The sequence below is a fragment of the Vidua chalybeata genome, chromosome 20 (genome assembly GCF_026979565.1).
Source record: "Vidua chalybeata isolate OUT-0048 chromosome 20, bVidCha1 merged haplotype, whole genome shotgun sequence".
Taxonomy (NCBI): Eukaryota; Metazoa; Chordata; class Aves; order Passeriformes; family Viduidae; genus Vidua; species Vidua chalybeata.
This window is the reverse complement of record NC_071549.1, coordinates 5,500,408-5,512,980: the sequence shown is the minus strand read 5'-3', so window position 1 is coordinate 5,512,980 and position 12,573 is coordinate 5,500,408. Positions and strand designations below refer to the sequence as shown.

The 12,573-nt window shown below is 46.4% G+C and overlaps 1 protein-coding gene across 4 annotated transcripts in view; it reads left to right on the top strand.

Annotated features, from left to right (window-relative positions):
• Positions 1 to 12,573, top strand: part of AP2B1 (adaptor related protein complex 2 subunit beta 1) — a 76,754-nt gene that overhangs the window by 54,515 nt on the left and 9,666 nt on the right. For all 4 annotated transcript variants that reach the window (XM_053961202.1, XM_053961199.1, XM_053961200.1 and 1 more), the window contains 3 exons: positions 1,644 to 1,773; positions 9,883 to 9,967; positions 10,703 to 10,789. In XM_053961202.1, coding sequence (XP_053817177.1) covers positions 1,644 to 1,773; positions 9,883 to 9,967; positions 10,703 to 10,789 — 302 coding nt within the window. The remainder of the gene's footprint in view (positions 1 to 1,643; positions 1,774 to 9,882; positions 9,968 to 10,702; positions 10,790 to 12,573) is intronic.

Below are 12,573 nucleotides of genomic sequence, written 5' to 3'. Positions count from 1 at the left end.
GGAAAAGGCTTCTCTCTGCTGAAGATCCACTGAAACCATCTCTTTAATTTCACTGTTGCAAATTCAGGATTTCTTGGGACGAATAAGATTTACTTAGAAAAGTCATTATGCTGAATAAGTCTTAGTAAATGTTCTCCCTGGACTGCCATCTTTTCTAGAGAGTTTTTCTAAGCTGCTGTATGTGAATGTTTCATGCAAATTAACCTGGAAGAACAGGCATTATTTTTGTGATTTTTCCCCCCCCATACATCAAGCTGTGTTTTAGCCACACCTACTCTGAGGATGTAAAAAGTTTAAACACTGTACAATAAACCAGCAGTTTTTCATCTTGCAGCACAAGCTCCATACACAACCTACTACTATTTATTTACTCTTTTACAAATGCTGTTCTCCTGTCAATGTTTTCCACTGTGCCTGGTGCATTAGAAAGAGCTGCAGAGGGCTGGTTCTTTAAGTGTAAATATGAAGGTTGTGATTGGGAAGTTTCTATTGTTTTTCCCTCCTTTCCTGCTGCTGCTAATGGTATTCACTGCAGTCTTGGGATAAAGCATTAAAAAAAATTAAAAGAAAGCTAAAGCTCTGGTGTGCTGTAATATCACAGCCCCTGAGTCTTAGGGAAAACACGAGGGTTTGTGTCCTCCAAGGTGAAATGGCTGCAGAAGGCAAATCATGTGGGTTGATTGATCCTAGCCCTTGCTAGGAATATTCCTATTTCAACTTCCTAGAGCTGAAAACTAAGGAGAACCAAGAATGGTTTCTGAGAGAGTGACAAACCTGATAAATGTGGCTGACTGTACAGAGACAGCATCAGGCTTTTAGCAAGTAAAATAAAAATAAACACCTATCCATCCTGCAAACACCCTGAGACCTCTGAGCTAATGTGAATTCTGCTAAAGAGAAATGCATTTATGAGTGGACACCAAAACATCTGGGCTTCCATCTGCTTTTGGAAAGCAGCTGGTCTGTAGTACAGGAGTGCTGTGTTAAATGTGAGATGCTTTCTCTCTTATCCATGCTCAGCAGAGGTGCCTGTGGAATTCAGTGTTCCTTGGACTGAAGAGGCAAGTAAACATTGCTGGGACACATTCCCAGTGAAGGAGCCTCCAACCAGGCAGCTGGGCCAGGTGCTGTCATTCAGGACCAGGCAGCTGCATGTGTTGATTCATTTGTTCTGCAGTGCTGTTCCAAGCCACATGTTCCTCCTTGGCTGGCTGCTTGCTCTGGGTTGGCTCCAGGTCCCTCTGCCACTGCAGCAGCCATGCAGTGTGTGATGCACCCTACCTGCAGTGCTCTGGAGCTCAGGAGCAGAGAAACAGCACCTGGCTCTGAGTGCAGGTCATTCCTTGCTGGGCAGGCTGGTGCTCAGCACACAGACCAGTGCCACGTGGGAAATGGGAGAGTTCCCAGGAGCTGGTCCCTGGGGCAGCGTGGTGAATTTGTCAGCAAATGACTGAGTTTGCCATGTCTTATCCTACTTTGTCTGCTCATTTGAGCTGTGTTCCCTCCCTGGAGCAGCAGCAGGGGCACCTCAGGAGTAGTGGGAAGATGGGGCAGGTGGTGCTTGCCAAAAGGAACATTATATTTTGGACATATTTTAGACAATGCAAGGCTGCTCTCATCACCTCTGTTTTTCTCTTGCCCAGCTTTGGAGTCATCCCAAGCACCCCCCTGGCCATTCACACACCTCTGATGCCAAACCAAAGTATTGATGTCTCCCTGCCCCTCAACACTCTGGGACCAGTCATGAAAATGGAGCCTCTGAACAACCTCCAGGTGAGGATTGTCTCGTTCTGGGCAGGGGGGAGCTCAGCAGGTGCCCAACACCGTGTGGTAAGGCTCTAATCACACAATACCACGTGTAAACTTTGGCCTCAAGTCTGGCCAAAACTTTGTCCTCTTCCTTTTCCAAGCTTTTCCCAGAAAAACTGAAATTGTTGAAATGTATGACTTTTCAAACACCTCAAACCAACTGCTTGCATCTGTGTAGACTAAGGGCTTTGTTGCAGTAACACTGTTCTGTAAACTGGGCATGAGGTTTAGCTGGACTTAACTGGAGCAGATCTGAACAGAAAAAGTACCTGTGGTGGAGCAGGCAGAGAGAGCTGTCAGTAAGAATTGAGGCAATTAAAGGAATTGCAGGAAATATGGCAACTGCTGAGTGATTAATATTCTCTAGTGCTCTTAAATTCCAGGGTGTTTCACAGAGGCACATCCCTGCCCCAGATAGCTTAATCCAAGGCAGACTGTGTGTTCCAGGAAAGGCAGAGGAGAAATGATACGAGCAGCTAATGTTTCATTAATGAGAGTGTTGGTGCATAGCAGGGACAGCACTCCCTGGGGGAGCCTCTTTATCAGATTGGGCTGTCAATCTGATAAAGGCAGGACAGATCCAGGGAGATGTTCCTCTCTGCTTTGGACCAGAGACTGTCTCCGGTGGTCTGGAAATCATCAGGCAGACAATTCTCCCTGGAAGGAGGCTCTTCCCCACTGTTGCCATGCTGTGGAGTGGAGGTCAGCAACTCCTGCTTCTGCTCTGAGTCTTCCAGGATGATTTTCCCAGTGTCCCAAAATGCAGTTAAACTTGCACTGCAGCTGCCTCTCTCACCTCAGGTCTCCAGGAGGTGGAACTGGGTTGGATTCCTGCATTGTAGCAGCCCATAGAGAGGAATATTTTTAAGCAGCTCATTCTCCTTTTAGTTTAACAGAATGCAATGGAAGTTACTATTTATTCTGCTTCAGCAACTGTTTTTTCCCCTTCTTTTGACTTCCTTTCTGGGCCTTATGACTTATTGATGAGTCTTAGGGCTAACAGCTTGAAATAGCTCCTCTGGCACTCAAAGGAGCAGTCCCACACTCGGGCTCCAGGCGCAGTCATGCGATGGGGGAGCACAGACAGTGAATGAATTCCATGGGCTGCCTTCCACAACTGGCCCTTCCAGCCTCTGGAAGAGCTGGCTTCCCTCTGCAACCAGCTCATGAAGGCATTTGGGTCAGCTGTGGTAAAATCTGGCTCCTGCTCTGAGGGGAATGTGGAGGTGACAGTCCCAGTCAGCCTCCGCAGCACTGAGGACTCTCAACAAGGCACTCTCAAGTTGCTGCTTCCTTTGATCAGGAGGGAAGTGAAGTATTTGGGTTATTAAATCTCTGAAGGGTTTGGAACACAGTTTGTTTCTTGTAGCATCTCCTGCTAGAACAAAGCTAAGAGAAAACATGTGAGGAAACCTCCAGCTACCTTCTATTGAGACAGTGGAGCATTCATTAGTGCCAGACTCAGTTGTTAATTTGCTAACGCTCTCATTGCCATAGAAGTTGGCTGCCCTTTTACAATTGGGGAAGCTGCCATATGGAGTAATAGTATATTTCTCTGCAAAGAGTTGAATCATGATAGCAGATGCCAAGTTAAAAAGAGCACTCCCCTTACTTTTTTGACAGCAGTGGGCTTGATGGAGATCTATCAATGCCCTGACAGGCAAGGCTCTGGTTTTGTTTTGTGGGTTCATGTGGAAAGGATTTGTCTTGAAATGTTCAGAAATCGCCTTGGTGACCTACATAGGGAACAATTTATAGCATAATATAGGAGTAGAGAATACAAATGTTCCTGTATTCATTGAAGAACCAAAACACTCATCAGGTTGAATTTATTTAATGTGTTTTTTTCCTCAGCTAGGGAACATTGAAGCAGATGTAGGGCTGGTTTCAACCTGAGGACCTTATGTTCATCTCCTATTCTGGTGGGAGTTTTTTGTTTTTAGTAACAAGAAAAATAAGTCCTAAAGTAACCAAACTGATAGCTTTCAACTTTTTGTCATGTTAATTATACACTTCAAAGACTAGTTATACATTCCTTAGGCAACTACTTCAGAGGTAATGAATTCATGTCTTGTTCAGGTTATTTTTATTACCATTTCTAATCTTTCACCCAATACAGCTCACTTAATCTTGACATTTGTAATCATGGAGAGAAACTAAAATATTTGACAAGGTAACAAAAAAGACATTTTTGCAAGAAAATGAGGAGGACTGAAATATTTTCAGAGGCTTACTTAGGTAAAATATAGCTGAAGAATCTTGTGTTTGCTAGTCACCTTGCATCTTGTGATACTGAATGCCAGGCTTCTCTCTTGCATCCCAAAATAATCATGATCATTTTCATGACTTGTTGACTCAGCTTTAACTCCCAGTCAAGCAGAGATTTACCCAAAGGGTAAAGCTAGACTGGACACAGCACTGTAGGGCTGAACAAACCCCAATCCCTGCTCTCTGGTTTATCTTTTTCACTTCTGTTAGATTAAAAAGCTGCTGTCAGATTAAAAAGCTGCCTTGGGAGTGTGCCTGTTGCTAAAGAAAATCTGACATAGTTATTTGTGTGCTTCTAATTTCTGGTGGGGGACACCCTTGCAGTGCCTTGTCAGCATTTTTGGGGCTGCTTGGTGATTGTGGGTGCTGTGCTCAGAACATGGCACCAGTAAATAACAACAAGCCCTTGCCCAAAGGTCTGTGAGAGGCTGTGTTGACCTTTCTGGGTGTTTGATAGCCATGGAGACACCTCTGGGAGCTGTACAGGTCTCCCTGGCTCCTGCACTGTTGCCTTTTTACAGTCAAAGCAGTGGTGACACTGCTGGTGACGTGTGGGCTGCTAGGGCCATACCAGGTGGGAGAGGTGGCTGGGTGAGGTATCTTTGCCACCACGTGTGTGAGACCTTCAGCTCTCAAAGAGGAAGGTGCCTCCTAAAACAGAGATTTGCACTGGTGAGAATATTAAGTCTTTCCAGATAGTTCTTCAAGTCGAATTTGGAATTAGAAAATGCCTTTCTATGCTAAAGAGAACCACTGTTCCTAAGAATTGGCATTTTAACAGCTATGTGAAATTGGAATAGCCATTGGAGCACACGAGAGTTGCTCCCCTAATCCTGGAAATGGCTGAAGTGGACCCAACCTGCAGCCAGAGTTTCAGAGCTCAGGCCTGGCCTGTCATGGCACAAATATGATCATCTCTTCTGTGAGATTATAGCCCCTTGCAGGAGACAATGCAGGTGAAAATGAGCTGTAGGCACTCCTGGAGTAGCAGCAAGTCTGCCTGAGGCTGGAGCCACTCTCTTGGGATCCACGTTCAGAATGCACCATCAGTGTGTCACATCCTGCTGTCAGCTGCCAGCCCTGCTTGCTGCAGCTACAGAGCATGCAGCTGAAAAAAGCTGGAATGTTTCAAACTGGTTTTTTATTTAATTCAGTAAAATCATCTGAGTGTGGAAAGGAAAGATCTGCCAGCCGCATTTCTCCCTGAGGAGGGGCACTTGGAAACACAGACTTGCTGCTGGGCAGCATGAGGTGCAGGACACTTTGGCAAAACCTTTTAATAGAGACAGAGGAGGAAGCTGTAGCTTCTTCACTGAGGAAATATCAGTGTTGCTGATGCAGTGGATGATGCTTATCCTTCCACTCTCAGCTCTGCTCTAACTCATCACCTGTGCTCCTCCACGCTCCGGCGTCTCGCGGTGCAGAACCACTGGAGCTCTCATTCATCAGAGCTGTTAATGTATCTCAGGTCACAAACACACCACTCAGAACTTGGAGACAGATTTCACACATCCAGCTCTCTGTGGGAATGGTAGTGAGCAGCAATTCCAGCCAGCAGATGTTCACCCTCCAGAGCCTGCTTGATAAATGACACAATATCTGCCCGTGTGTGAGCGGTGTCAGAATCCCTGACCAGCCACCACAGAACACCTGTGGGTAGCTAGATGGGGAAGATTCTGCTTGGGTTTGTTGCCTGGGTTATTCTTCAACAGTCTCTGCTTGTGAGAGTCTTATTTCAGCGAAGAATCCTCCTGGGAACACTCTGAATTAAGGACTTGGATCACAGCTTGGCATCTGTGGCCAGTTCCTCACTCAGCTGTGGAAAGCTGTTGGTTTGGAGGTTAAGAGCACGTCTGCCACATGGTACAGCACATTTATAAATTGTACATTTTGAACTTGAAGTGCAGCAAGGCACAGGGGAGCACAACCTTCCCAGTAAGTCTGTGTTCCCTGACCATTGATGTAACCCTTGCTGTGCCTGCACAGCTCCAGGCTCATCCCTGTGGGAAGAGCACACGGCTGGCAGAGGCTGCAAGCACCCCTGGGATCCTGAGAACCCTGCCTGTCACACCAAATGAAATGGAGGAGCAGCATTCCCTGGGGGCAGAGCAGCAGACTGTCACACAGCAAGCCATGACCTGCTGAGGTAAAAAAGGCTCTGCAGAGGAAAGTTGTTCTTGACTTAACAGTCTGGCTGTTACCAGGCTCTAAAGCAAAACTCAACTTAAGTAAATCCTTAATTTAGTGTAGGTGCTAATGGGATTCCAAGTGGGTATGTTGTGTACTTGCTGCTGATGGAAAGCATCTGTGTTGCTTTCAGACTTGACTTTGAAAGTCAGTTCTATTGCTCAAGTCTGAGATTTAAAGCATCAGAAACCTACACTACTGAAGAAAATAACTTGACATTGTTCTTATGAGGTGCTTCTTCCCTAAAATACCATGTTTGGGCTGTTAGAGGGCTGGACTGCAAGAAAGCTCTTCAGAAGGGTGCTCGTGCTGGGAGGTGAGCAAATATATTCCAGGGGTTATTTCTAGAGGTGCTGCTTCCTCTAGTCAGATCATGAACAAGACATAAGTAACTTGTGACCCTGAGCCAATTTTTAATGGGCTCACACCTTTTCAACAGTCAAGCATCACAAGAAAATCTGACACCTTTTGACTTCTATCCCTCAGAGCTTTGTAGGCTGCTTGACTAAATTCACAAGGTACCAATATTTTTTCCCTCTCTAAAATATCACAGATGGAAAGCCATTTTTATTAAAACTGCTTCTGTTTCAACTCTGAAATGTCTGAAGCTAAAGGTCTAGCTAGAGATTTAATCGTTCATGTCCAGGTCAACAGGTTAAAGCAGAGCCATGAGCAAAGTTAGTCTGGACAGGAGGATTTGTTGAATGCAAGCAGAAGTTCCTTTACAGGCATGTCAAACCTCCTCGGCTCCTGCTATCACATCAAATGTCATTGCCTGTCTCAGGACAATGTTCCCACCTGAGGAGCACTGGATTTTTTTGGAAAGTCACTGTTATTACCTGCTCAGCTTCTTGCTGTGGATCTGCTCTCTGCCTGTGGCTGCTTTTGTAGCCTGTCAGATGGCATTGGATGCTCCTGATGTGGAGCATGACCTTGGGAAGCTGTTACCAACTCAGGGGGCCTCTTCTTGGTGTGAGTTTCCCCATCCAGGTGTCTGCAGGTGCCTTTTGATGGACCAGATCTTGTGGAGCACAGTTTGGGGGAAGTGTGTGCTGGTGAACAACAGAAGCTCATTTTGAGGAGCTCCCCAGTCATGTCCCAGTGCTGTAGGTTAAGGAGAGCTTTTTCCACCCTGTGTGCAAAAGTTATTTGTGACAGCTGATTCCTGCATGATTACAGCTGCTTGCAAGGTGACACGTGATGCCATTCCTGAACCCAGAGATGCAGTTTGGGAGGAAGGCTGCCATGTGGCTTGATTTTTCTTTACCGGGAAGAAATTGCACTTCAGAGCATCTTAATTGGGTAGTTCTCCAGAGATAGCCAAAGCAGCTTACTCAGTGTGTTTCTGCAGAGTTGAGAAGCAGGTCAGCAGATACCTTTTTATAGCATCCTTGTAACTGCAGGGACAGGGCTGGCATATTAATTTGGAGTGTGCCTCTAGAACCGTGACTGGAGAGAAGGAGCTGCCTTCCAGCCCCTCTTGTAAGAAACTGCTGTTGTATGGCAACAACAATTAGCTACAAAAGCTAAGTAATCTCTGTTGTTCTGAGGCAAGGCAATTAATCATTAAATCAGACTTGGAAAAGATCTTGGGTCGTGCAGTGTAGTCCCTGCTATGCTTTGTTGTTTTCCTACAGTTCCTCTTACTGAGAGCATTGTCAAGGCTGATTTTAGGTAGTCCAAGCACTGGAGCTTCTCTCTTCCTCAGAGGAATTTAGTGCTGCTTAATAATTCTCACTGTTGGTTTTCCCAGACATTTAGCCTAAATTTTCCCTCTTCTGGCTCATCTCCATGACTTATATCCAAGCACAGCATCTGGAATGGCTACACTGCTGTCCCTCCCCCAGCTCTCCCCTCCCAGACTCCAAGGTGCATTTTTGGCTCCTCACCCAATGTGTTCCATCATATTTTGCAGTGGTGAATCATTGAAGTCCACCCACCAATCTGCTTTTACCCCTCTGGTTCAAACACTGAACACTCCAACTTGTGAGCATGACGCCAGCAATCAGAGCATGTAACAGCTCCCTGCTACAGAGAGCCAATCCCAGCTTTTTCCTCAGTTGCACCATCATTTACGTGGTTTTAGTGGGCTTTAGACTAATCCCTTCTTAAGCTGGTTTGCACTGTGGGAATTAAATATAAGCTGCTACCTTTAGTGATGGCTGAAAAGTAGGAACGCCACAGATTGTCACATTTACCTTTCTGCAGTTCTTTGCACTTCTGAGACTTTGCAATTGCCAGAAGTTTGTTTGGGAACTTGATCTCTTTCCACTTGTTTCTGGCTTGCATGCGTGTTTGATCAGCTGACTGCTTTATTCCCCTTCCTTGTCTATCCACAGCTGGTTTTTACCAACATTTGTGGGTGTCCTTCTCAACTTGCCCCTGTGGGACAATAGATTTTCCCAGTAGGACATCAGTATATGTAATTATTAATGTCAGTGAGGTTTGTCTTGCCATAAATCTTTGTAGCAGCAAATTTATTCCTTTGGCTCAGCATTTAGCATGGTCTGGTTTGTGTTTCAGGGTGACAAATTAGAGAACTCCCTCTGAGGTTTTTCAAACAAAGTAGGAGCTCAAATGGCTCCTGAAATTCCCCACACAGCCTCAATTCTGGGTCTTCCTTACAAGGCTTAAGATTCCTTCCTTGCAGCAATGGCTGGTGTCTGCTGAGCTGTGCTCCCATGACAGGCTCCCACTGTGTGGGCTGACGTGGGGAGGGCATGAGAGGCATGGAGATAAAGCCCAGAGCTGCCTTTTCCTGTGCTGTGTTGTGACAGTGCACCTCTCAGACCTCCCGTTTGCTCCTGCTTGTCCCAGCAGCTCTCAGCCTGGGGAAAACTATTAGCAGAGATGAGTCGGGAACGTGGCAAGTGTGTGTGATAAAGGCAAACCAGATAAGGGCAAACTCCCTGGCTGGTGGAGTTTAATGACACTGAGAATTAAGTCTTTTGTCAAGTGATCTTTTGTTACCTGATTGCTCTGTAGCAGGGCTTTCTTCTTCCAGGAATCAGCACCCTGCACATATTCCCTATTTAGATTTTACTGAGGGAAAGGCAGGAATCCTGGGAGATGCTGCAAGGAAGATGCAGGCAATGGACCCACTTGAGGCTTTCTAGAAAGTGTCTGGACTGAGACAGGATTAATCAAACAGGTGAAGAAATAAGGAAATGAAGGTGAAAATGAAGAATGCTGCTCAGGGGTTTGGAGCTGGGGAATTACAAGAGTGAATGGCAAGGAGGGGTGATGAAGAAGCTGATGGTCAATATGACAGACATGATAGCAGCTGTGTGCAACCAAGAGGTTGGGATGTGCCTGTTAGAAATGAGGAGAGGGAGAGACTGGACAAGAGCAGGAAAGAGCCAGGATGCTGCTGTGAGCCCCTGAGTGGAACTGGCTCTGAAGCAGCACAATGAAAGGTTCACAGGAGAAGATTGGGCAGCTTTCAGTGAAAATGGAGCAGGGACTGGTCCTTGTCTGAAATTGCCCAGGAGTTCAGTACCATCCCATTCAGAGCTGGCCTCTGCTCAGAGAGCACTCCAGGCTGATGAGATTGTGTGTGATCCCTTTGGTGTTCCAGCTGAGAGAGACTCTTTAACCTCCCTGTTTTTTCTGTGACAGGTGGCTGTGAAAAACAACATTGATGTCTTTTACTTCAGCTGCCTAATCCCTCTCAACGTGCTCTTTGTGGAGGATGGCAAAATGGGTGAGTGCTCTGGGGTGTGTGGTGAGCCTCCTTCAGCCAGGCTGTGCTCCCAGTGCCCAGCTGGCTGCAGCTGTCTCCTGACTCAGTTTCACCTGTGCCTTAACCTTCAAGCCATTGCACCTCAGCAGCTCTGCTCTGATGGCCTGTCCCTGTTGTCCTCCAGCTCCAATACTGCCAGAACCCAAGTCCCCTCCTCTCATTCTCTCTGCCAGACAAGGGGTGGATCTGTTTTATTTGAAGCTGATTTTTTTTTGGTATTTGTTTGGGTTGGGGTTGTTGTAGTTTTGGGATTTTTTGATGGTTTGATTCACTTGAATGGGTCTAGAATTTGCCCCATACCATTTTCACTGGAATTTGTGTATTCCTAGTCACCTTTATTACATTTTTGTTTGAATTAGCTGGAAGTTGCCAGAAAAGCAGCTTTCACTAACATAATCCTAAATGTGTAGATCTCCTTCCTTCTTGTCAAATCCTGCATGTTCTTGGCTTGTAAACAGCTCATATAGCAAAGACTATCTCTCTTTTGGGGGAGGCCAAAATCCATCAAAGCTTTGCTGCTTTTACAAAGAGACTGAGGTAAATTCAGTAATAAATCCTGGATCTGTCCCCATCAGGGCAAAAATTTACCAAAAGCCCTTTTGTGTGTCTAGCTTGAAACAATTGTGGTGTGTTAATTATTGCTGGGGTCCTGTGAGGATCCCAGAGTGCTGAGGGGTTTTTTTTTTTTGTTTCTAGAGCGCCAGGTCTTCCTTGCAACATGGAAAGATATTCCAAATGAAAATGAGCTTCAGTTCCAGATTAAGGACTGTCACCTGAATGCTGGTGAGTAGCTTCATTCTGCCATGCTGAGAGCACTTTTGATGTATTGCCATTAAAAATCACCTTATTAATATCACCTTAATAAAACAGGCTGATGGCTAATGAAGAGGTAAGTATTGCACTTTTCACTAGAACAGCCTGGGATCCTAGGGCTTGTTTCAGTCAAAAACTTTAGCTGGGTCTCCATAAAAGCACATCTAAAATCCCAAGTCTTTGATTTGACTGATGTGTGTCTTCCTTTCATTCTGGGCCTTGTATTCTTGTTTTCCCTTTTATACTTTGCTTCCCTGCAAATCTGCTCTTTAAATGGAACTGAATATGGTGTTGGGGCTGTTCAGCAACCCTGTCCTGCTGCTGTGAGTTTTGATCAAAGTGTTCCAGCCCTACTGCATCACCCTGGGCCACTCACTTCACCTTTTGGCAGCTTCTTTCTTCTTTCTGTTATGAAAGTTTTAACCCTACAGATACCAGAGGGTGTTGGGTGTTTGAGGAGGACAGGCCATATGGGAAGGGTCTGTTGTTGTTAGCTGAGATCTTGATGCATTTTCATCATGTTTGGTTGGCTGTAGAGTTGCCTCTGTGAGCATCTTGTACGTGTGACCTTACTACTGCTGAAGGATAAGGGAGTGTAAAAGAGTGGAATGGGGCCAGCTCAGCAGCTCTGCTCCTGTTCTGGAGGTTCTGGACAGGAGCCAGGTGATTCTACCAAAAGCTGCTCTGTTTCACAGATGAAAGTGTCCCTATTGATTACCAACCCTGTAACCTTTTTATTCTCTCATGCCTGCTATTACACAATGAACACCCTCGTGCTTCAATAGCAGACAGAAACCATGGGTCTCTTTGTACTCATAATTATTACTATTTTGGAGTATAAAAGCTGGAGCACGCAAGAGGAGGGGAATAATAGCAGCTGTTGGACCTTATGACTTGATTTCACTGTGGGGTTTCAAATAAGAACAACCTCTGTGCCTCCCCCAGTCCTGCCTCTGCTCCTGACCGAGCCTGGCATTGCCTCTCTCCCTGCACTGCAGAGCTGCTGCTGCCTTCTGCCCTGGCCATGCCCTGGCTGCATGCAGGGCTCTTTATCTCCAATCAGAAACGCTGGAAGCTGCTCATTTTGGTGTTGAGGTGCTGCCTGGAAGGGGATGTGGTTGGGAAGATTGGTGGTCCTGCAGCCTGACCTCCCCCTCCTCCCTCTGGAAGAGGATGTTATGAAACGTGGAGTGACAGAATGCTCCCCATTCCAAAGGGGTTTGCCAGCTCAGGGCCAGACTGCTCAGGGTCTGGGATGCTCAGAGGAGAGCAAGTTACCAGCTCTCAGGAACACCAGGCAGTTCCTCTCAGTGGGATCTGCAGCCTTTCCCAGGGAGGAACGTGGCTGCAGAGCCTCTCCAGAGCACAATCCATCCCTTGGGGTGCTCGGGGGAGTGCAGGACCTGCCAGGATCTGCCAGGACCTGCCAGTCTCTTTGGCAGAAGGTGGGTCTCGCCTCATAAACAGATTCCAAACACTTCCAGCCACTGAGGCTTCTGTTTCTGTGTTTCCACTGCTGGCACCTCCTCCCTCCTGCAACTCCTGCTTGACCAGCTGGGCTTGGGCACGGGGCAGGCCAAGAGCTTGGCAGGAGGGGAAACCAGGGAAATCTTGTGTGCTTGCCCATTGTATTTTTTCTACCAGTGCAGCCCTGACTCAGCCTGGTCACCTTGATTTCCTACAGGCAGTAACCTTTTCTAGCTCAGACCATCCTTAGAGCACCAAGCCTTGCTTGCACAAGGGTCAGCCAAATC